Source organism: Sander lucioperca, chromosome 17 (assembly GCF_008315115.2).
Source record: "Sander lucioperca isolate FBNREF2018 chromosome 17, SLUC_FBN_1.2, whole genome shotgun sequence".
NCBI lineage: Eukaryota > Metazoa > Chordata > Actinopteri > Perciformes > Percidae > Sander > Sander lucioperca.
Window position 1 is genome coordinate 3,277,313 of NC_050189.1, and position 25,675 is coordinate 3,302,987.

The window sequence follows — 25,675 nt, forward strand, 5'->3', positions numbered from 1 at the left end:
CCCACAGGCGTCAGCGTGGCCTGGAGGCTGGCAGTCTGTCCCACTGACATTGTGCTGTATTGACATGGAATTGGCTTGAAAAAATATCTATATACCTTGTGAAAAACATTCAACCCTGCCATGCCTAAAAACAAAAACAAAGTCCAACTACAGAGAGAATCAAGTTTCAGGCCTAAAGAGAGTACACTGTAATTGTGAGACTCATGGCGAGCAATTACAGACACGAGGGAAGAGCAAGAGAGATGAAGATAGAAGGGAGTGGGTGAGAAGAATAGATAAGTGTCCAAAGAAAGGGATAATTTTAGTATTATCAGGGCTCTGTTCCACCTCCTGCACTGACAGAGACACGGAGACAGAGACACTAACAGCCTCTCCTGCCGCGAGGAGCTGGCCTTTTTTTCTTAGTCATGGTTGTTGTGGAAATTTCCACGGTGCTCAGGGTGAGTCTTAATGGTTCAAGCAAAAAGCCCTGCGGTGTTCATTATCCGAGGCCCCTAGGCCCAGGACGCTGCCCGCCGAGGCTCTAACTGCTGTGATGACGAGGTTTAATCACCACAGTCCCCACAGCGATTTGCTTTTTGTTTTGACATTTTAAAGATTTAATACAGCATTTTTGGAAGACAAACTTAAAATACAAAATAAACGTAACACTGTCATCCAGTGAACTTCCAGGGAATTAATGTCGTGTGTGGGACAATCTCTTCAGGCTTGAAGCAAGAGCAAATGACACAGCTAATAAGGTGTTAAGAAAACAAAGTTATTTCAGGGAAATTGAAAAGAAATTGAACCAAAATCAGTTTGAAGGCCACCAGCATTTAAAACAGTGAAATTGTATGGCAAATTTCAGTGAAATAAATGTGCCGCTGGAAAATATCCTCGGGAAGGAACTTGTTTTGGTAGAACATGTGTAAGTTCAAAAGTTGTTTTAGTCGTGCGAGAGAAAACTCATATTGGACAGATAGTCTAGCTAGCTGTCTGGATCTAACCTGCAGAGATCTGAGGAGCAGTTAACCATAGTCCTCATGAATCAACCAGAGTTTAGAATTCCAACACAAAGGAAGCGTTAGGTAACGGAAATCCGGTCGAAAAAAAAAGACATCAAAACAACAAGCAACAGCAAAAAATAGTGTGGTATTGTAAAGAGCATAGACTGTAAAAATAAGATGTAGCAGCAGTGACGTCCCCCATTGGTTTGTGGACTACTGTTTTGAAGCCTCATCATCTTGGTTGTTTGAAACCAGACATGACGATTTTCAGACGAGAGGGCGGAGCTGGGAAGGATGATAAGGCCAAGCCAGTGTTGTCTATGGTTTTAATAGCGCTGCGCTAAACGATAACGAGGGAAAGTTGCCGATTTTCATTTTTTTGGAGCCAGTGGGGTCAACCCCTGCTGAAAATGAGATAGAATGCAGGTTTAAGCCACTCCCACATTGGTTTCACTTTTCAGACCCAGAAGCTTTGTCCATTACTTTATGCAGTCTATGATAAAAAGCTAAAACGATTTACAGTCTGGCTAACCACTAGCTTACTAGGCTAACAGAGAAAATTACCGGAGATTTACTAATTAGACCCAAAGAAAAGTACAGCAACATCAAAACCAATCTTCAGGTCTCCAATGAAGACAAAAAGGGAAAAAGTAGTAGCGTATCCTCCTCCAGGCCTAGCGTTAGCTGCCTGGCTAATACCAGTCACTATTTCTTCTGTATATCCATAATATCTATTCTCTCACATTTTCAACCATACGTATGCTACACAAAGTACCTCACAGGCCAAAGTACATTCTTTTATTTTACAATACATATATAATAAGTAGAAATTATTTGGCAGGCAAACAATGAGTGAAAAGGTGAGATGCGGTGAAAGAAAATAACATCATTATTCACAACAGCTCATTAAGCTTTAACATACTCTTCACACTCTTTCCTCTGCACCATCTAGCCTCAGTTAGTTCATTATTAGGCACATATGCGAGCTTCGGATTGAACTAATGTCACTGGCCAGACTAAAAACACAAAGCCTGACTTATAAAATATAAAAAAAAACAGAGCTAGTAGGGTGAATTGATGGACCCTTTGTGGTTTATTCACCAGTAATTCAGTAATTCAATGTTCAGCTAAAGTTGAAAAACTAAGGCGAAGTGAGTGAAATGTACAGGTGGCTATTTTCTATTTCACGCTTTGGTAACCTGCAGAAGATTTTAAATGTGAATAGATCTTCTGATATGGTCTCACACTATAATGTTGTGCAACAAGTTAAATTTTTTTGATTGACAAAATAAAGAAGAGAGTTGTCAGTGTTCATGTGTCTGATGATGTAAGAACAGTGTGTAAACTAATTTTTCTAAATTTCCAAGTAGATACAATATTGATGAAATCAATGATGACACAGTAAGTTATAAATAAGAACCGCTTCCTTGTCCTCTCTCCAACAACTTCCACTTTCTTCTCACAAAAAAATCTAAAAAGGATGACAAGTGAAGATATAAATAACAAAAGATAGAGACAAAACAATAGGTATAAAAAATGACCTTTAGTCTTTCGCCTGCTCAGTGAAACGAGGGCGAGGTTCCTGAAGAGTAAGCAAGCTATGGCAAAGACTGTTTACAAAGGAAATATTGACTCTATGCTAGCAATTCTCAAAGCTGTGCTCCAAAAATGAGCCAAAATGTGATCGAGGCAACATGTTGTTTTTTTTTCTAATTTCTAACAAGGGCAGTATGAACATGGCAAAGCAGTGAGTGAGCACACAGGCTCATTAGGACTGTGGAGTGTTAAATACACTTGATTCAAAACAGGCTGATATGGCTGCAGTCTACACATCCATTCATTTGTGGTATTGGAAAAGTTGCCTCATTCACAAGGCGGACATTATCTTCTGTCAGTATAACCACAATAAAAAAATATCCAAGATTTTGAGTTCAAAAAATAAATCTCTATTTATTTTTGTAGGGAGAGTTTTCCTTCATTCGTTCCATGCTCTTTGATAAAAACACAAAGTGGGTTTGAACGCTCCATCAAGTCACATTCAGGTCTTATTTGGTGATAAGCGAGAGGCAGCGCAGGGGTCTGTCACTCACAGTCCTCCCCGGCGGTGGCGGCCTCCAAAGCAGCGAGAGCCTCGGCCACCATTGAGTCCGTAACGCTGTGCACCTCCTCCTCGTCCTCGCTCTTCATCCCCGAGATCCCGCTCTCGACGGTGGAAACATCCAGATTCTTTGGCAGTGTGAGCTCATCCCTGGTGTCGGCCGAGGAAAGGCTGGTGGTGCTGGTGTGGACGTCCACCGACAGGGCGCTACCCTCGTCCCCCGTGTCGCACGGGGGCTCCGGCGTCCCTCCCACGCCCTCGTCTATCTCATCTGCTGACAGGCTTTCGCTGCCGCGTCCCCGCTGGCCATGGCTCCTCTGGTTTTCGTACTCGTCTTGTATGTTGGGGTAAATGGGCACCTGGATCGGGCCTTTTTCCTGATTGACCCATCTCGGTCCCAGAGCCTCTGGCTGTATGATGTACAGGCCTCCGTCTGCAAGTGGTGTGCTCCCCTGCCGGAGGAGCTCCTTCGCAGGGGCAGCGTGCTTGACGTAGTTAACGTGGTTGTTGTCCACCTCTAGTTTCAGTGTGCTGTCGTTGGACTTGCTGTAACCCAGGTTGTTGAAGCCCTGCTTCTGCTGGTTGAGGCCGCGGAGCTGGTCGCTGCCGGGATGGTGTTGGGGCTGGTAGAGGGAGTTGGCTGCAGAGTCGGTCTTCCTCACATCCACCGCCACAGAGGGGTCATAGATGTAGCTGTGAGGGAGACAGACGGAAAGGCTGTTACAGAGACAGGAAGGGTCAGAGTTACATTTGACTGCCCCATTTGACTTCCTGGATCAGCGTCTGACTGGGCTCCAGGAGTCAGATGTTCCCGCGCCGATCGATGAAAACACACACTCACGTACACTGACGGTAACAAGGATACCTCATTGTGCAGACTTTCTAAATGTCACTGTCTCGTCTGTGCTTGATGTTTACACTGCATCTTGCCGTGGCTGTGGTAATGTTTGCACTGCTCGTGTGAATGTCAGATATATTATGCAGACAGTTATCGGAAGGAGCGGAGAAAAGATGACAGGGAGGTGTACGCAGGCCTCTGACTGCAATCTTCTCCAAATCTGGTTCAAATTGTTTGTGGAATTTCCCCCTTTTTGGTCTATATATCCCTGCCTCTGCTGAATTCTTTTCATCCCCGGTGGGGACAAAATGTATCCACCCCTCAAAGTGATCAATGCTACTTCACCAATAGACCATATATTATATAGCCTACCTAAAATAGAAGTATTTTAAGGGTTAGGGTTAAAAAAAAGTGCTGTAACTTGAACAGTATAGTGTGATATAACGATAAAATCTGAAGAGCAGTTGCTGGTTGTATTTAGCCGCTGCAGAACTCTGGTACGCTAGCTACCAGCGGGCGCCAATAGGTGACTGCGAGCCGGCTACAAGCACCGCCAGATGACAGTCCTTTCAGGGGCCATGTAGTGTTGTTTACATTATTTGTAAACAACATTTTGTTTTGACATTGCTGGCTGAGCGGCACTATCCATGGATATCCAATTCTTGCATGCTTTGTATTTTTGTGCATGATCAACCTTCCCCCAATAAACAAGCATATTTTCCAATTAAAGGAGAATCTTATTCAGCCTAATAACAATAATAAATAATAAAATAAAATTGAATGTGCACCACAAAATTAGCTGTTTCCTGCTGTGAAAAGTCACTAATCAGCATACATTACAAGTGCATGGTCTTCTTGTGATACCAGCTCATATATACTTTTGATTATAGAGAGAAACGGGCAGCTGATTACGTTCAGAGTCTGTCTAAGAACAAAAAAACAACAACCAATGATAATAAACACAAATAAATTAACATTTTGTTTTTCGAAAAATAATGAGCTCTAGTTATGCCACATAGTTCAGCTCATTGAAATGAGTGACAAAAGTTGAATGCGAAGGGGCTATTTTCACTCTCTTCACTTTCATTTTCATTTTCAATCACATTAAGCAGCACTGATACATAATTTAGCATCAATGTGATGTTAGATGTGTCTTTTGAATCCCTGCTCACTCTTCTGCTGAGTCTTCTATTGTGTAAATTACAGACCGCTGTATTCTCTTTCAAAGAGATCCGTCGATGTCCCATTTCCTCGTAGGATGGTCGAGGTCAATAAAGGTCTGAGACTAATTAATGCTCATTTAAGCTCTACACCTTAAATAGTTCCTTGTAGGCTTTAATGACTGCCTGATACCTCTTTCTGGAGGATTTTTTTACAAGGGCATATAAGCACAAGATGACACATACACACACACACACACACACACACACACACCTCGACAGGTATTAGGAGTGTTGGCAGGTGGGCTTTATTGTGTGGACAGTGTAACAGGCTGTCAGACATCACCTGCTGCGAGAGCCTCATGTTTCGTCCTTTTATTTGTTTTTTCCTCCACCCTCCGAGCCTTGCAACCCCAATAGAGCTCCCTCCATCTCACACCTCGCCAGGTGCCTCGACACAAACCTCCTCCCTGTCTCTCTTTCAGCATCACTGTAATGTATTTGCAGCTCACAAATCTACTATGCCTTTACACTTGACTTCTCCTTGATATGAGCGCTTTCCTTAAAGCTTTATTCCATCTATCGTCTCAATCGCTACCTCCTGCTTCTTCTGTCTTAACTTGTCTTCACTCTTCTTTTTTGTGCTCGCTCTGTTTTTAATCTCACCCCCCTTTTGGTTTTTACTTCACACTGTTCAGTATGCATGTCCTTAACAAGAAGTCCTAAGATTTAAAACTTTCAGATATATTGATATATTCAATAATTTTTTTTAATTATAAATCCCCTCCTGGTAAGCAGACACACAATAACCTCCCCCGCCTACACATATTTATAGTCACAAGCTAACATGCTCATCCTTTGACTTAAGCACCTCTCTCTCTCTCTCTCTCTCTCTCACCCTGCATCCTTCCGTCTGTCTCCCCTCACAGTGGAAAGCTGAGAAAATGAATGTCTTCCATTTATTTTGCTCCTGGGCAGCGCCGCCGCTGTGCCAAGGTGAAATTTGAGGCTTGCTTTCAGAAAACACACACACACACACACACACACACACACACACACACACACACACACACACACTGTGTTGCTGCAATTTTCTGTTTTTGTTTTTATGGTGGAGACAAAACAGACACTAAAGGCAGACAACATGTCAAATTTGTGGGTACATTGAATGTGAGTGTTTATGTGGTTATCGGACCTAAATCAAATTTCTCCAAGCTTAAAATGTCATACAGACAGAGACAAAGCAGCAGCTCCCCAGTGTTAGGCTTACATTTGAACACTAAAAGAGTATTTTTGCATATACAGTGAGTAGATTGATTCTGGGGAGTTCCTGTTTTCCCGTCTCCTTCGGGATTCCCTTTTGGTGGCGTTTTGTTTGTTAAACATTTGCATATGTTTTAACTGTGATGGTGCACCAGATGAGCTGCTGTTTACTGCATCATGTTAAGTCAAATAGTGATTATGTTACAGGAGCAGATTCCTTTGAGCTTGTGCTACACACATTTAAGATGATTATATTGGTTTAAAATGTAATGCAGGGTGCAGTGGTACCTATGGATTTTATGCCGCCAACAACATTAAACCTGTGATGAACATCCTAATCGCGAGCGCACAGCTTGTCCTCTTAAGTGAATGGAAATTTCCACCCTAAAGTGGCAAAGCTAAAAAGTGCAAAGTAACTATGAATGTTTTATTTCTAATCAAGTTAAAAAAGAATAATTATGGGGCGGCCTCTAGCTCACCCAGTGAGAGCGTGCGCCCCATGTGGGCTGAGTCCTTTGCAGCGGGCCGGGTTCGAATCCGACCTGCGGCCCTTTGCTGCGTGTCATCCCCTCTCTTTCTCTCCCCCTTTCCTGTCCAATCACTGTCACTATCGAATAAAGGGAAAAGCCCCAAAAAATAATCTTAAAAAAAAAAATTTCACAGAAAAAAATATTGTAATTTTGTGGTACAATCTGCTTTTGTTAAAAATACTCAATATTAGAATGGGACTTCTGCATTAGTTGGGGGACAGGCTCTTTGCCCTGCCTTCAAGTGTTGCCAAGTGGCTCAGGTATAAATACTTTTGCATTTAGATGAGTTCAATCCACACGTTTTGTACAAACTAGTTAATTTGAAGCATAATGAACCCTTAAATTTTAATTTCCATTTCAATGAAATATACCTGGTATTTGGAGAAAGCTAAAATGAACTTCTGATCATGTGCCAGAGTCCTTGTAAATAAGTAAGAAAACAATTCAGATTTCCCCACATATGTACAGTATACCTTTTAATTCAAATTTTTTTTAACCAGTTTTCAAAATAAAAGAAATGCAACGTCAGCCTACTGAGGCTGCACTGTTGACCCATTAACCTATAGGCCCACCCTGCCAAACCTCAAACACCACTAAGTCCAGAAATGTGACACTCCAGACAATTAGGGAGGTGTGTGTGTGTGTGTGTGTGTGTGTGTGTGTGTGTGTGTGTGTGTGTGTGTGTGTGTGTGTGTGTGTGTATGTTCGCATTCACATGTGTGTCTTTGACATGGGAAAGAAATAAAAGTGTGGAGGGGGATTACGGCTCTGGTATGCGAATCACAGCGTGCCCTTTCATTAATCTGTAATCAGAATCTTGTTTCCCGGCCCTGTGCTGTCTCCGTGTTCACCTCAAGAAGCATAATGATGCTGAGCCTTGTAGGTGTTTAATGAATAGACATACCTGCAAAGAAATACAGTTTCCAAGGGTGATGGCTATTGGCATATTGACTCACAGTTTGCACAAAGAGCCCACGTGAGGCTGAGAGTGCAGACATATTATAAATGGACCTCTCACTATCTGCATGAAACAAGACAAGAAATCATTATGTGGGCAAGGAGACATTTGCATTGTCACTGTGGACCTGCAGATAAGTAACTCTACAGTGAGAGGTTGTTACTGAGGAGGTGGACTGGAACTAGTTGGTTGATCAGGTAGTTGACAGGCAGAAAAGATTTTTACAGTCTACAGCCATACTTTGAGCTAAATGCTAACCTCAGCATGCTAACATGCTTACAGTGACAATGCTAAAATGCTGACGAGCAGTTATATTTACCATGTTCACCAATTTAGTTTAGCCTGTAAGCATGCTAACATGTAGTACAGCTGAGGCTGATGGGAATGTTAGGTTTTGCAGGTATTTTGCCATAAACTAAAGTATTGGACAAATTACATTTTAAACCAGTTGATGGCACTACAATAAAAAAAAAAACCAAACAGCTGTGGGCCACATAGGCTGAAATAAAAACCATCTCCAATAACATTATTAAAAATCAATACCTTTCTACGAAATCCAAATTTAAAGGAGGAGTTGTTTCACACAGCAAATGCCATGTATTTAATGTGTGTGGCTGTTGTTTAGGGTCTTCTAGAACCGGACTGATAACTGTTAAAAAAAGAAATTTGGGCGACTTTATAAGGATAGGGGCATTTTAGAGACTAAACAATTAACTGATTAACAAAAAAACAAGATTATTAAAGGGTCAGTTCCAAATTACAAAAGCACATTACTTACTATTTCTTCAGTAGAAAGAAATCAATGCAATCTGTTGACACTAAGTTCTGTGAATTACACAGAATGGCAGGGACAGTGTTTCTAGAAAGTGATGTGGCTGTTGAATCTTTTAGTATATTTTATTTATAGATTTTCTTTCAACATTGTAAGTACCACAAATGAAATTCCATTCACCTCAACATGTTTTGAGGTAAACAAAAAAAACCCTGAGTCATATATATCACAGGTTTGAAACATAAAACCAAAACTGGCTAGATTCCGATCGAGGAAAAAGAAGTGATTGTAATATTGTGTCCTGACAACATTCACGAGAAGGATCCCGAAAACAAACAAGAAGAGGTAGTAATGACTCACCTTTTTATCATCCTGCAGCATTGGCACCCCATTTGGCCAGCTGTGTCGTGGAGCTGTGGAGGGACATTAACAAAGACATTAAAGTTGAATCACACATTAAACTTTAATCACACAGACACCCTTCGACTAAACAGCACAGACAAAATCTAAAATCATGCACATATCGTTTTCAATGTCTGAGCTCACCAATCAAGGAAAGGTTACAGTTACAGTTACACACACACACACACACACACACACACACACACACACACACACACACACACACACACTTTGACAGTGTCCGATACTGCTATTGATCAGACAGTTCACCACCTCTGACAAGTGAGTAGTTTTTAAATGAGGGTTCTCTCAAGATTCCATCTCATCAGTCAAGTTTTGGCTTTGCCCTTGGTCTCGACGGTGTTTGGACACGAGGATGAAAACTCTGTCTGCCTGAAGCACCGATAAAGATGCTATTGCCATCCATCACTGTTGTGTGTGTGTGTGAGCATGTATCTACTTGCAGGATGGGAGTGACCTTTTCTCTCCTGGTGGTGTGTTTCTTTAGGCTTTGGCGTTTCATTGCCTGTGTAAATAATTAATCACTGAGTCCTGAATGGGTTTGTCTGGGAGCAAAGGAGAAAGAGAGAGCGACAAAGACAGAGGACACAGTGTCTCTTTGTGAAATATTAGAAAGGATGTGTGCCCATGACACGGACGAACCATTTCTATTCTTAACCTTAACTCTCTGACCCTGCAGCCATTACCTTTGGTTGAATCTTTGAACAGAATGGGTAAAGTACAATAAGTTTGAGCTTAATGTCATTACAAATAATAATAAAGGCAAATAAGGAACTAGATTTCTTTAAAAGGATAAGTCTGGTGTTATTCTATATGTTTATTTTTGACAACAAATTCCACGAACAAACCGTGTGTTGGTTGGTCTCTTATGACTTTTTAACTTCTAAGCAAGCCCATTGCCTATTGAGGATGTAAAATAAATATTTAAAAACTAGTCACAAATACATTGTTTCGCTTTATAAAAGTAGTAAATAATTACTTTAAACACCGGGGCACTGTAGTTTTTACCAAATGTAGCTCAAACAGGAGTAACACCGCATTTGTTGGGGACTATTTTCAGCGGCGGAATAATACACATTTGGTGCTTTAGTGAGTATTTACGATAGCAGGAAGAAGGGTTGAAGGTTTTTCTAGGATTTTAAAATGATTACTTCCCGGGAATGTAATGCTGTTTTTGCAACACTGAATAAAGCTTAATCTTTAACAGAACGATAGATAATTAATCATAACAACATTACATTCATTCTAATGTTATAATTACTGCTTTCAGGGAAGAAATATATATTGCTGACGTCATTTTTAGCAGGTTTTTTCATGGTTTGAGGAACAGGAGCATTATGTTCTTTGACATTTATTTGTAACTTTCTTTTGCACTCAATGCTCCATTGTTGAATGTCGTTTAAAATCAGGATGGAGGTCTGCATATCTGATTAAGATATATCAGGCTTGGGACGCTCCAGTAGCTCACCACGTAGAGCACGTACCATTAAGGCTGAGTCCTTACCACAAATGCCTGAAAAAATAAATCAAGCTTTAGCAACAAAGCCAATACTTGTTAGTAGGATAAATGAATTGTTGATTTTGGCCTTTTTCTGAGATTTGTTGACAATACGAAAAATATAGGAACCCTCCAGCCAAAAAGATATGTACTATGTGCAATAGCTCCTGTAATCATTAGTTTTCTTCTGCATTTGTATCCATTAGTCCTGTAAAATTTCAAGACAAAGTAAGGCCAGGTAACAAGAATGTGACAGGCTTCAGCTATGCGGTGGGACTTCATACATCTTTGTGCAAAGTCCTGGAGGGAACGAGCTAAGAGGTCCAGGTGGGCTCTGCTTGGGGGATTGGTATGGAAAATGCATGTGGGAACAACAAATATACTCTCGATGTTCAGTACTCATCATGTTAGCATTAAAAAAAAACAGACACATGTCAAGAGGGCCTGCTGAGGTATATAATATTACAAGCTGAAATACAAGGCTATCAATCCAATGCTGTGAACAGGACCATCATGACCGGGACACTTTTTTTTTTTTTTTTTTTTTTTTACATGAAAGGCGGTATTATTTGTGCAAAAGCAGCAGAGCATGACTTTGCTATCCCAAGGCATCTAATTATCCCCCCTACTAGAGGTGGGTGTAGTCGCTGAAGATGCAGCTCGGACACATAACAAATCTCAGAGTACAATCCTCTTGTCTTTGAGTGTCCTCTATTCTCTCGTTCTCCTCCATAGAAACAATCTCTTGTGATTTGAGGTGGACTTGACTGTAACCGAGCTGAAACAATTGCCACCACACATTCATCTGCATTTTCACACTGGGACCTCCAACACAGTCACATCTATTTCTGAAAAAGCCAAGAGGGTGTATCATGACAAGTGTAATTCAGAGCACCAGTGGTTCAACACAATGTGCTTCAAATAGAGGACCCTGTTTTACACACTGTTGCCCTGGCAAGCACCCACCCAGCTGAAGTGTACCTTATCTTCCAAGAGGGGGGCAAGAGAGGAGGTCATTTTCCAGCGGACACCAAGAAATATCACATAAATGGAGCATTGTATTATTGCCGGACTAAGTCACTATCAGCTGACTTTTACAATTACTAGTCGCATTCAAGCAGGCCAATAATCATCTGACAAGCTCCAACTCTCAATCCTCTGATGCTGATTTCTTCCTCCATTGCCACCAGCTTCCTCCTACTCTTGTTTTCTTGTTGTGGCGCTTCGTGCCTTGTGCATTATGTATATTCCATATCTCAGTGGTACGTGTCTGCTGCTTTCTGCTTTCCATACCCTTGGGGGTGTTTTAATGGGCTAGCAGGCTACTTGGATTTGTTTGGGAAACATCCTCAAGCTCAGAGCCTGCTCTGCCAAGTACGACTGCATATCTATTTGTTGCACTAAATGGTCCTAAACCCTTTAGACATAACTATCTCTGACTGAATTGTCATGAATTAGTTATGAGTATGAATAGGTTTACTTCCTTCATGGCACCATGTTTTCATTACAGATAAAAACACTGTGACAGTACACGGATTATTACGTGTTGTGACTGGAAGATAATTAAGAAATATCACTCCACATTTTTCTTTATAAAATGATCAAATATGGTTATATGAAAGCTATAGACATGCTTCAATTTAAAGGACTTTAACTATAATGATTTTAATTAGAATGTCATTACTGAACAACTATACACAGTTCAAACTAGACCCTCCTGACTACCTATAAATGGTGCATGGCGTTTGTTTCTTTCTTAGCTATAACTAGGGAGGCTACAAAATTTGTACAAACAAAAACTTCCAACATTAGCACTAAGATATGGCATCTAAAATAATTTATATTTCTCAAAAATATTAAATCTGCATAGAAACTATTTGTTCTACATACAACACGCAAGTATAGGCGTTATATATTAACTGCTATTTCTTTTTGGCTGATAACACTAAAACGTGTTTATTAATAACACTGTCAAGATCACTGTAAAGAAATAACATGAGAATAAACCAACAAGAGTCCAAGAGAAAATGGCACGAGATGATCTTTGCCAGAATATTTACCCCTGCAGTCAATCTCATGACTTTCCCTCTCATGTGTCAAATCATGGGAATAGAAAAAGCTTTTGGTGAAGCTGGAAAACAAGGTTGTGTTCAATTAAACTGGACATGGCAATGAAGCAGGAGTTCAAAAACTTGTTATCATTTCTTTCCACCAGAAATGTGTATTTCATTGTCAAATGTAAGGTGCATATGCATGTTGTGGTGTGTTCGGGCTGACTTCTAACATCTAGGGAGGACACACCATCAGACAGGCTGACTGATGGTTGGCTGACTGGCTCGGAAAAAGCTGGTTTGCATCAGCACGGAGCTGGGTTGCAAATTTGCAAGGCAAAAACCGTCTCTGGGTTACCCGAGTGCTGACAATGTGATTGTAGTGTTAGGTCAGCAGAAACAGCTCACAGCCAGAGATGACACAGTGCCATCTTAGCTAACAACCTCCAAGCAGCACAGGCTCATGACTTAGTCGCTAGTTACGTCACTGTACTGATAACTAAGTGACATTGGCATTAAAAGTTAAAGACAAGTCCTAAGAACTCTGCTTAAAGGAAATGACGAGACAAACATGACTAACAAGGCAGGCTGATGTATGTTCTGGCTCCAGTGTGTCTACCTGCAGCTTTGTCACACCGTGTTTACAGAGTAAATAGCTATAGATACACAGAGAGATGTGGAAAAACCAGTGTGGCGTGTTTTAATATTGATCTTTGGTATTGAGGAGTTCCCCGTGGTCCTAAAAGTCAGATCCGAACATGGCCGCATCTTCAAGACCCAACCCGGCTGAATGCAGCTGGCTCTGAGTCTTGAACCTGACTACTGGAGCTATGGTCTTGCTTTATTTCAGTATAGGACTGCAGCTAAAATTCCTTTTCATTATCGATTATAGAGAAAAACCCACAACAGTTTCATAAAGCCCAAGATTAAGTCTTTAAATCACTTTCTTGGCCCGATCAACAGTCATATTCTAAACATATTCAATGTATTATTATTTTTTGATCCAAAACAACTACATATGGTTGAATTGGTACTTTTACTGAAGTATGTAAATCTTCCACCACAATTGAGCTACATTAAAATTTTAATTATGGCACCTTACACATTATGTCATGACTAAAGGCCGTCTTATGGTTCTGCGCAGGCTCCACGCAGAGCTTTCGCTGTAGCCATGTAACTGGCCTGGTGTTTATACTTGTACGCTGGTGTGTGCGTCGAGCCGGCATGTGTGTGTGTGGGGGGAGTGTGTGGCAGAAGGAGAAGTGAGAGAGTGATGGCGATTAGCTTTGGAGCGAGTACCGACTCTAGAGTCATAGTTAGAGAAACAAAGTGTCTCCCCTGTGTTTTCTGACCAAGGTGAGAAATCTTTAGCAGGAAAAGTTAACCCTCTCCTTGATTTCATGTTGTTTATGGAGAAGGAGAACCAGGAAATGGAACGCTACCAAGCCACGACCGAGCGACGTGCGTCGCTGCGACGTGCGTCGCTGCGACGTGTAGTTACATTTTTCGAGAGGTGCACGTCAGGCTACGGCGTAGGGTCCGGCGTAGATGCAGAAGGGTCTGCGGGGGTACGCCATCGATTCGATGCAGAAGCATAAAGCGGCCTTAAGTAATGAGTAATGACTCAGTTGGATAAGATTAAGGAAGGCAGACTGTACCTATGTATGTATGTATGTATGTATATGTACCTAGGTATTTTAGAGGACTCATGAGAAACTGAGCGCCATGGAAACCTGTCAGTAATGAGGTTACAGGCTTTACAGTAACCACCAGCAGCTGACTCCCATTCACACCACAACATTTAAATGACCAATCATGTTCTTCTCCTGGAGACTTTCCAAAATCATAATGAGATCAAGGATTCAATCTGTGCATCAAATGACTATCATTCATTCAGATATTGGCCATTGTTGGGCGGCAATAACAGTGCTTTATCTGCTCCATGTGCCATTCAATATATAATATATTGCTCCTGTTTTCTATGATAGGGAAGATTGGAGGACGATTACTGAAGGGGAGAGATATTTTCGCACTGGCAGCTTGGCTTTTTCGCTTTCTGAGTTTTCTCCAGGGGAATTGAAACATTTCATCTTGGAGAAACAGGTTCAATAAAAGTGAGATTGCTGTAGAGTATCCCCTAAAAGTGGACTGTTTTAAAATCCAAGAGATACCCTCGGAACTGGCAGTCAGAGCCATTTTCGAACGATTGCTGCGGGTGGAAAATTTCATCTGGAAAGATAAGGCTTAAAATAATTCTTCCTCTGGAAAGAGTCCAGTTGAAATAAATGTTACCTGTTAAGAGTTTTGTTTGAAAACAAGAGTTATTGTGTGGGGGAGGAATGGTTAGTTAGGATGAGCTAAATCCTGGCTGTAGCTTCTTATTGAGCAAACAGACATAAGAGTAGTATCAGTAGTCATCTAACTCTTTGCCATGAAGTAAATAAGGGTATTGATGTCAAACACATTCCTTCCTGGAAAGTGTCAAGAACCGCAGCAAGGCGTCAAGAAAGGCAGTAAAGAAGAAGACTGCACGCTAATAAACATGGATGTAAACAAAAGGATCCAAACAATGCATTTTGGTAAGAAGCACTGAATGTAAACATAACTTTTGTTGGTTTGCAAGAAAACACAGGGCGTCTTTAACATGCAAAATTTGTGATTTGATCTCTAGCCTCTCATACCACCTGGAAACACAAACAAACAGTCACCTCCTTAAGGTAATTTTCCTTCAGTGTCACATATCTGACACCCGTTGTTTTTGTTGTGCCCTTAGACGACTGAAATCTATCCACAACCATTTCTGTATAACTGTGGGTTTGAGTTGCTGGTATAAACACTGCACACTATAAAACTACATACAGGTAGACAAGGCTAAGAGACAAAAACAGAGAGCTTGAATAACGTTAGAGGCTCGCTAATAGATCACAAAAATCCATCTTCTCTTATCTACTGACGGTAATTGAATGCACATTCCGAGAGTTGTTGCCTGAAGTGTAGATATGAGTATTTCTCTCGAGGGTCTCTGGTGAACTTTTCAACAAAGGAGACAAGTCTTTCACAGACAAGAGCCTGCTGTCGCTACATAGCTCGGTCACCTGATAGATCTGTTGTGCTTATGTAAGCTGTGTGTAAAATTATAAATTCATAATTTATAGCTTGACACCTACTCGGTCAGACTGTGTGTGTTGGTGTTTTGTGTGAGTGAAGGTACAGTGAGAAGGGAGATCATGTTAATGTGGGTGACATGGGAGAGGTGAGGTGATGGAAAAGTAGGCTAACTGTTCTGCCATCCATCTGACTGTCTGTTGTTTTTGTTTATTGTTCTTTATATTCTTCTTCATCTACGGTGTATTTGTCACATCTGTAGCGCTGGGTATCGTTCAAAAAATGTTCAATACCGGTACTGATACCAATAGCGTGACTTCGATACAGGTTCCTACTGTTGTCAATACCAATTTTCTAAAACAAAAATAAATTACAAAATTAGATATTACGGCACAAATCTTTTTATTTATTTTTTAGCTGCTACTATGTGAGCCGTCTCTGTGTAACAGATCACCAGCATTATTGAATCTTGGTAGAAGCATGCTGAATGCTTATTGGATCACTGACGCTGATAAGATTTACTCATTAGGTATTGAAATAGGTATTGAAATTGGGTATTGAATGACATTGAAGGCATTTTTCGATACTCAATACTTTAGAGGCAATTCGGTCGGTGCCTAAAAAGTATTGAATTCGGTACCCAGCCTTACACATCTGCAAAGACAATGTAGCGGGAATTTTCTTTGCTACAGTGGATGTGCATGTCTGGTATGATAAAAGGAAAACTGCAGGTCAAGTTTGAACCAATATTCAGTCAATTACAGATTCCCCATTCTCTAGTTCAATCTAGAGTTAGTCGATAAGTCATTAGAAAATTAATCTGCAATTATTTTGATTTTCAATATAATCGTTTAAGGTTATTTATCATCAGGCACAAATAGAAACTGATTTCTGGCTTCTCAAATGTGAGAATTTGCTACTTTTCTATTTTTTCTATCATGGTGAACTGAATGTCATTATGTTTTGGACTGTTGGTTGGACAAAACAAGCCATTAAAGACATATATTCCAGCTCAATTGTAACAGGCCATTTTTTGTCTGACATTTTCTGACATGTTATAGACAAAATGATTAGTTCATTAATTGAGAAAATAATCTGCAGATTAATCATTAATGAAAATAAGTATTAGTTACATCTCCAGACTGATCAACCACTGTGGTCCAAGTTATTTTCTAAGCAAAAACAGTATTGTAAGGATTATTTTTGGGATGTATCATAGCACGAAGCTACTGTTGTTAGCAGTGGACACTAATAGAAAATAGCAGCACTTTCTACCGTCAAAAATTGCAGATAAAGGTTTCTAAACCAAATACTAAACATAACCGGACATGTTCTTTCCCAGGGACAGATTTGACAGCGACACTGCCTTCTCAGCTGTGCGCTCACAAGGTCCATACGGGACGTGACAGAGGCTGGTAGCAGAGTAATCATGGCAAGCGAGAAGCAGCCAACGCTAACTTTTGAGAGCGTTTTAAGCTTCGTGGCTTTTTGCTAGACGGCGCTCTGAGCCAGGCAGACACAAAGCTGACAACCTCACAGATGGATGCAGTGGAGATGGCCTCATACATACACGCAGCGGACCGCTGTGGACTTGTGTCGGTCGCACGGACACGCAAGGATTTCCAGAAAAGAGGCTGCATGTGTCAATATATTATGACAATGCACGGACCATCGTGGCTGCGCGACCGATACAAGTCGATACAGACATTACATAGTATACACTAACACCGTGTAATGCCGAAGACCTGCTGATGTGCATTCAACCCGTGCTGGACTCGTTCATAATGAATCAGCCGTCACTCTGTGAGTAGAGAATCCAATCTGCAATGTATTTCAGACACTTCACTGATAAACCAGAGAATCGCTTTATGGTCAAAGATAGTTTTTGTATAATTAACTTGAGTCTCTGCTAGACCCCTGCTTTTAAAAGTAACGTAAAAGTAACGAGTAAAGTAAAAAGTTACTTTCCATAGGGGGTAACTAAGTAAAGTACCGGATTACTTTTTTAAGAAGTAACGAGTAACGAGCAAACACTACTTTTTAAAAGTAAATTCCCCAACACTGTTAGCAGTGGACACTAATAGAATATAGCAGCACTTTCTACCGTCGGTAGAAAAAATCGGAGATAAAGGCTTTTAAACCAAATACTACATAACCGTAAATGTTTCAGGAGTAATTACATCTTTTACTGCCGTTAGCATGCAGCTACACAGGACAATGTTAAAAACACTCCAGTAGTTCCTGCCTGGAGCAGATGACCAATCCTATGTGCCATAGAAGCATAGGCATTGAAAGAAATGGACACAGCGACACCGTAGACTTCGACAGAGACCAGTGAAGTCAATTAGAAGCACTTTTCCGGTGATGGCTGAGCATACACTGAGCTTGACAACGTAAATGTGACGTGAGAGTAAAAAAAACTGTTGAAACTGGAGCGTTCAGAACAGTTGGAAATCTGAACGTTTCAGCTCACGGGGATTTCTCTGAAATACATTTACCTCGTTATTTGAAGTTTTGGCCACGTTAAACATGATAAACTGACATTATAACATTATAGATATGACAGAAAATACGGAAAAGCATAATAGGTCCACTTTCATGTGTGTTGGTCTCTAGAGCTGGCAAAATGCAGGTGACCTCCAACAAGCAGTGTACCAAAACAAATAGACAGCAATAATAATAAATACAAATTTGAAAATGTTATTTTTTTTATTTTCTATTTATGGCGGGTGACCTACAACAAGCAATGTATGCAACCAACAAAAGTCTGCAGCTGTGTCTGAGCGTATGTCTGAACCGCATCCACCTTCAAGGTTGCCAGCTGTGTGTCTGCCTGGCATTCTATGTGTGTAGGACGACCAATTCAACCCTCCCGTCCTCATCAATATAGAGACATTTGTCACTTAGCTGGCTGTTGTGAGCAATGTTCAGCTGTCGGCCACGAGAGCCACAAAATTAGCTAGAAAGTAACATTTTGGAGTAGTGAGTCAAACTTTTTTGTGACCTGTCTGTATATAAGATGTTAAAGAACAGGAACCACCTACCATCAGTGATCAGTAATACTAATACACTACACTAATACACCGTTACTACTTCCACCAACAAGATTTATCAATATTTAAAATGCACACAGTTGGTTAATCAGATCTGTTTTGACTGTTACTGATCAATAAATTCTGAATGGCATCTAATTTACAAATAATATGGTTCTTTATTTAATCTCAACATGCAGCCTTGTTTTTGTGATATATCTTTCTCTTCTCCTGGTGCTACATTAAAGCTGATCTACTACCAATTCCATTTTATCAAGCTGCAACTGGCTTGTATCTCATACATGTGCTCATGAACATAAAGTAAAAAAGAAAAAAAAAAGCAATTTGACCGGATTTCCTTGTAGTCATCAGTGACTGGTGTGACTGTCTCTGCATTTCTCTGCTGAAAGAGAACTGCAGCATTCGATAAGGCGGTCGATTTAGGCCTCTTATCAGCTCTGAGGCTTTTAAATTCCAGCTGAAATGTCAATACACAATTTTAAAGTCTGTGTAATGACAAAGAAATTGGTGCTGTCTCACCCACTGCTTTATCCAGCTTTTAATAACCTGCATATACAGTAAATGAGATAACCTTCCACACCTGATAACGCTTCCCATAAAAGAGCTCAAGCTATTCATCCGAGTGACGCTATGTGTAACTTTTTCAATTGCGGCTCAAAGAAACACTCCTAAATATCTGTTATCAAACAGAAGGAAAGGAAAAATCAATTCAATATAAGACTTTTGATCTGAGTGTTGGACATGTGTGCTTAACAAGCTGACCTAGAGCTGTCTGATTTGAATAAGCCTGTTGTAATTAGGAAAGTGTATCCGTGGTGAGTTGTCATGACGACCAATTTATATAAAGTCAGCCTTCGTTAAGGATCAATCTACAGCATTCTTTTTTGAACGCTTTGTTTTGATTTTAACTTTCTACTTATGCAACTGCTGTTGTTCTATTTAAACTAGTCGATGTGCATTTATTGAGGTCAATCAATTGACATGATATTGATCAGCTGGTCCAATAAAAAGTGTCTGAAATGTCAAAATACCTCCTCTAATTTCAGATTATATCATGAAGCGAAGTGTGTGTGTTTCCGTGTGTTGTGTAATATGATGTGTCCAAACATCCTTTTCAGATGGCTTTGGGCAGCAGTCTGATGAAAACAAGTCCTGTCTCCTCTCTATTACCCAGCAGCCTCTTTATTACCCAGCAACCCCACTGCCCTGTGGATCCTCCTGACCCAGGAGCTTTGAATTGTACTTTAAGCAAGTAAACTACCCTAAGTTGATCGTTAAGGGACCGTTCGGTATTTATGGAATGGACCATCGGAGGAAAATAGGGGAGGGTCATGTCTTTTTATTTTTTGCTGAGGGGAGGGTCATCCAACATTTAGTCTGGGTGGGGGGGTCACCCAACTTTTTTATTCATGAAAAGAGCAAAATTTCAAAGTGGCTTGTTTGGTGCATATTTATCCATGTAGCTCTCAGTCTCGGCGCCCTAGCAGATGGGTCTGACCGCATATGCGGAGATGGGAGGGGGGGGCAGGAGGAGCACTGCCCCCCTGGTGGCTCAAACGGGTATTTGCATTGTTTAAAAAATGAGTGGAATAATTACATCTGGCATGACCAGATATTTTATAAATATCTTAAATAACACAAAACAACTAAATGGTGGAAGGTAATACATCAGATTTCATATACTGCTTTAGTAAAAAAAATATTACCTGGCTGACGATGGGAGCAGCAGGACGCAAAAAAAGAAAGTTACTGTTGCACTATGTCTGGACATCTTACCGTGCCAACCTTGCAATAAAAGGTTTCCTAAATGCCATGTATATAAATGTGATGTCAGCTTACTAATTGATTGCGGGTTTTGTGTAGATTTGGACTTTTATACGTTTATTCCACTATGTTTAAACGGTGAAGTAGAGAGGCCTCGTTCACCTGTTTGGAGCTGGCTGGTGAATGTGACGCTCGTATCGGCCTTGCTGGATACACCGTATCATTTACCTTTTTGTGGATCTACTGATCGCTGTGGATTACTTTTTTTTCCATGTCATTGGATTACAGCAAAATATGGATCTTTTTTTCTCAACGCATCTTAACGTTTCATGGTGAGTTTGGACAGGCATTTCAACAGACTGTAGGTCCAACACTGATTGTTCACCGTTAGATTTTAGTTGAATTTAAGCGTCTGTCTATTGCGTTCCAAAACAGCCGTGCCGCGATTGGATTACATAAGGGCGAATTGTTAAATTGTTACAATGTAATTTAAAATCTGCCTTAAAAATAAACATATATGTTTTGGAATATAATGTTCAGCTTCGGCAGCTTTACCTATGTGCTAAAATATACAATGACGAAACCTAGTGACAAGTCCATAGCAACCAGTGTTGAATTTGTTATTTCCCAGTGTCCTTTGCTGAATGGTCTCAATGTTTTATTGTTTTATTTCATGTGAATACTAGTTTACTAGAGGAGTAACTTAGTATTTGAAGTAATACAGTAATGCATGAAGTGTGCATTTAGTTTCCATGCTTATTGTGTTTCCACAACAATGTTAGTGAGTAAATCTACTGAAATGGCCACCACACCATAACAGAGGAGTGGGATGTGTAAGATGAGAATGTAGAGGTTAACTCCTGTATGTCATGGTTGTAAAAATCAAGTGGCATCTGTACTACTTTGCTAAGTGCAAACTTGCACACAAGGGGAGGGTCATGCCTGTTTTTCAAATCATTTTGGAGGGTCATAGGAAAATTATTACTGACGAGGGGAGGGTCAAATCTTTTTAGGTTAGAGGCCACAAAACTCCTCCGGTGGCCCCTTAATTAAATAACGAACAGTCCCTAACATTCAAACAACCATTATGTGAGAACAACTCTGTTTCTATGTTTTAAGGATGATATCTTTCAATATATTATCCAGGTTTGATTCTAATAATTACAAAGGCCAACAAAGTTAAATATAATAGGTATAATACATTATATGATTATTAATGGATTGAAAATAACGCTACCCATACAATAGCATTGAGCTCTATTTTCATGTTTACATCCTGTTTCATGTTGAGTCTTCCTGTAACAGCAGCCCTGGTGCGAAGCAAACTAGACCATGAGCAAATATTATTTGCATACACTTTCAATGGCTTGTTTTGTCTAATAGGCTGCAACATGGGTGGAGTCTGTCACTAAAGGCAAGAAAATGGATTTACCAAACTTAGCATCTTGTGTAAGTCATTGTCAGGATGTTGTAAAACCAACCTGTCTCGAGCTAAAACACAGGTCAGAAAACCATGAAAGGGTTTTAAGAGACACTCGATGTATGATAGCTGCTCGTACACAGCTGTTAACATCATGTTTAAGGGTGATAAACGCCAGACAGGACAGGTTTGGGCTCAGGCATAAAGCTTGTATGCTGTTTGACCCAGAGTTTAGTGGGGCTACGTGTTAGATGTGCAAACAAAGTCCAAGGCCGTGTACATGAGTTCTGGTTAACTGATTCACATCACTCCTCCTCCACCTCTCCACTCCATCCAAACAAAGAACAAATGCCCCCAATAACAGCCCTCCATTCACTCATTAACTTCACCTGCCTGCATGTGCAGTGTGTGCAGGGTATAATGGAAACTTTCAGCTTCAGTACGTCACATTTCCAGCACTGTGTGTGACATACTGAAACAAAGAGGTGCAGTTTTTTGTTTAGTTTTTACACAGATGCACATTTACATTTTACAAGAGCTAAAACAATTACTCAATTAATTGAATAACATATCAGCAAACATTATTTGGCAACTATTCTGGTGATTAGGTATTTGTTTGAGTCACTTTTTAAGCAAAAATGGCAAACATTTGCTGGTTCCAGCTTTATGAATGTGAGGAATTGTTTCTTTTTCCGGTTTTAGATGAATGTTAATGTTAATATTACAATTTAATATAATTGGGTTTCAGTAATGTTAGTCGTACAAAAGGTGGCTCTGGGAAATTATTATGGGTATTTTTCAGACATTTTAGAGGCAAAACAATGAATTAACTGATTGATAAAATATAACTTTTTGATAAAGAAATCTATCAATAATGAAAAAGAAATTAAGATTTTAAAATGTACACATGGTGGGTATTTTACAGGCTGATTTCAGTGATTCTTTATTTTTAAATTTCACTATCTGTAGGCTAACAAAAGTTTTAAAAAGTCAGTATTTCTCTACCAGAATTGTATTTCAGGTAAAGAGGAACAGGTTTTGAAACATGTAGACCTGTATACAGGAAAATAAACAAAAGTATTGAAGCACTTAAATTAATAAACAAAATATGAAAAGATACCTTGTTTTTGTTTGTTTTTTCTATTTACGGTCATGCCTATACCTACGGTTAATACATTACCTGTAGCCTAATACATACGTATCTATTCACTTGTTTATAGTTTGTGTTTATAGCATATGTCATTGTGTGCAACAGGTGTACACTCACATCTCCATTGTCCGTAAAAACTACCTTACATTCAAAAACTAGTTTAAACAGTCTTATACTTTTCATCCTTATTTATTGTGGCACCATATTAACATTATACATTACCCATAACTATCTTAATTAACATAATAAGCGTGACGCCATTGTAGTATATATTTGTTATTCAAAGCGCCATATGGCTGACATCACTACTCAACGTTCACCTGTTGCAGTGAATAACCGTCGAAGCTGTGCTCACAGCGGTTTAATAACGCATCAACAACACTTTGCACACTCTTTAAAGTTAATTTAGAGCATTATTTTTCAAGGAAGAGAGCCATAAACACTAGCAAATTGTGTTTCAACTTACCTGTTGCGCTAAGCGAAGGTGTGGCACTTTGCCTCAGGTATCAAAAATGCACGGATATCTTCAGTTGTCATTTAAGTTGTTTCTCTTCCGGTCCATTATTGAGTAGAAATTAGAAATACAGGTGAAAAAGGTGGTGGCTCCATTGAACAGCTTCAGCTGGATATGCCTTCCTTCCTTTGGTTTGAGTTGTTGTGGAGAAGAGTCTCTCTCCCCCCCCCCCCCCACCCCCCTCGGTGATTCCACAGTCCCATGTCTCCTGTTTGAACAGCCGTCTGATGGTTGGTTAGCCTGGGAAACTAGTAGACCACTGTCAAGTTGCACACAGTTAACTAAAACTGTTTCCTGTCACAACTATCAAAATAAAACGTATGAAACCTGACAAAAACCACATTATTTACAATATTTATGATGGTGAAATGTAACTAAGTAATTTTACTCAAGTACTGTACTTGAGTAAAATGTTGAGGTATTAGTTTACATGAGATTTTCCATTTTATACTATACGTGCTTTTACTCCACTACATTTTTAGGGGCAAATATTGTACTTTTTCCTAAATTTATTTGATAACTTTAGCTTCTAGTTACTTTGTAGATTTGGATTATTAATACAAAATGATTATGTATTATTATAGAGTACTGTAAAATATCCAGTATTCAGTTGAAATAAGCCCCAACTTTACCAGCTGCAACATCAAAGTGATGTACACATTAAAGGAACACACCGACTTATTGTGACTTTATCTTATTCACCGTATCCCCCAGAGTTAGATAAGTCCATACATACCCTTCTCATCTCTGTGCGTGTCGTAACTCTGTCTGACGCACCCACCGCTAGCCTCGCTTAGCACAGAACATTTACAAAGAGCTTCACAAGGAGCAAATGGTTAAAGAAGTTGAAACACAACAAACAAAAGAAAAGTAACAATGTTTTGAATATCTCGATCAACATTTATGGTGTTGAGGATGTTATCCTCACTAAATGTGTGCCTTTATCTTCAAAGAATAGATTTTACCTTTTGAAATGGACATAAATTTCGGAACCCGGAAGGTCCAACGAGTCAAGTCAAACTTTAGTTGAAGTGTTCACAAATCACGTCCACACTTATACAGCCATAACTTGAGAAGAGGGGTTGCTTCATTTGAAGAGATTACAAACAAAGAATGTTGGAAACCACTTTGTAAACGATGCAGTATTAATAATGAAGGTTAATTGGGTTTCGTAACAAGCAGCACGCCTAAATTGATTTTTTAGTGATACTGGTGGATGTCTGCCTAATAACAATTACCATCTGGGGTCATCATTTAACCACATTAATATTCACAGTACACATCAGGACACCAAATGAGGCTTTAATATATTTAACTTCCTGTCTTGATGTGGCAAACTGTGTCCAGCTTAACTCAGCTTAACCTGACCAGCCTCTTCACAGTTGATCCTATGGCTTGGCTGCGATTATGGTGGAATCACCCCTTAACACTTGTGACCCACTTAACTTGGCTTAAACCCAGAAAAGGAAAAAAAAATAAAATAAAAAAAAATACAGTAAGTCTCTGACTAAGAGTCTGATTCAACATTGAAACAATATACAAAATAGTTTTTATAATAAAAAGGGGTATATTTTGGCAAATGAAGAAAACAACTCTGCTATATTGCAATGTAATGCACTTTTAAAATGTTTTCAGGAATTATCCATCAAAACTGTTCTTGAACAATGTATTTTGTGTGGCAGTTTTGCTGTGTTGTATAACTTGACAGACAAATGACTGAGAATGACGGATGCACAGACAATAACACGATTGCAGTTTATGGCCTTGTCTTGCTCTGGGTTGTGCTTACATCATTTATTTCATAAAAAAACATGTGGAATTCTTCTTTTACTGCAAACTAATCTGAATAACTCTAACTCCAATAGGTGTGAGAATGTGTAGGTGTGTCACCTTGTCTTTCTTGTATAAACACTGTTCCAGAGACACAGGCTTTTGGAAAGAGGAAATACTCAGAATATCTTTGAAAAACACTGGAGGTGTTTTCCTGCTCTGGCTGCGATTGACTGGATGGCAGCTAACATTTTGGCGAACATACAAAACATGACAACAATGTGACACATCAAATGCTAAATAGAGCCCCTCTTGGCATTTT

The 25,675-nt window shown here is 39.8% G+C and overlaps 1 protein-coding gene across 1 annotated transcript; it reads right to left on the minus strand.

Annotated features, from left to right (window-relative positions):
* Positions 1 to 1,769: 1,769 nt before the first annotated feature.
* Positions 1,770 to 23,834, minus strand: zgc:194930 (uncharacterized protein LOC557813 homolog). Its single transcript, XM_031289867.2, has 3 exons — positions 23,536 to 23,834; positions 8,966 to 9,018; positions 1,770 to 3,777 (listed from the first exon to the last, which is right to left on the minus strand). Exons 2-3 carry the CDS (start codon positions 8,995 to 8,997, stop codon positions 3,069 to 3,071), a joined length of 741 nt encoding a protein of 246 aa, XP_031145727.1. The 5' UTR covers positions 8,998 to 9,018; positions 23,536 to 23,834; the 3' UTR covers positions 1,770 to 3,068.
* Positions 23,835 to 25,675: the final 1,841 nt, after the last annotated feature.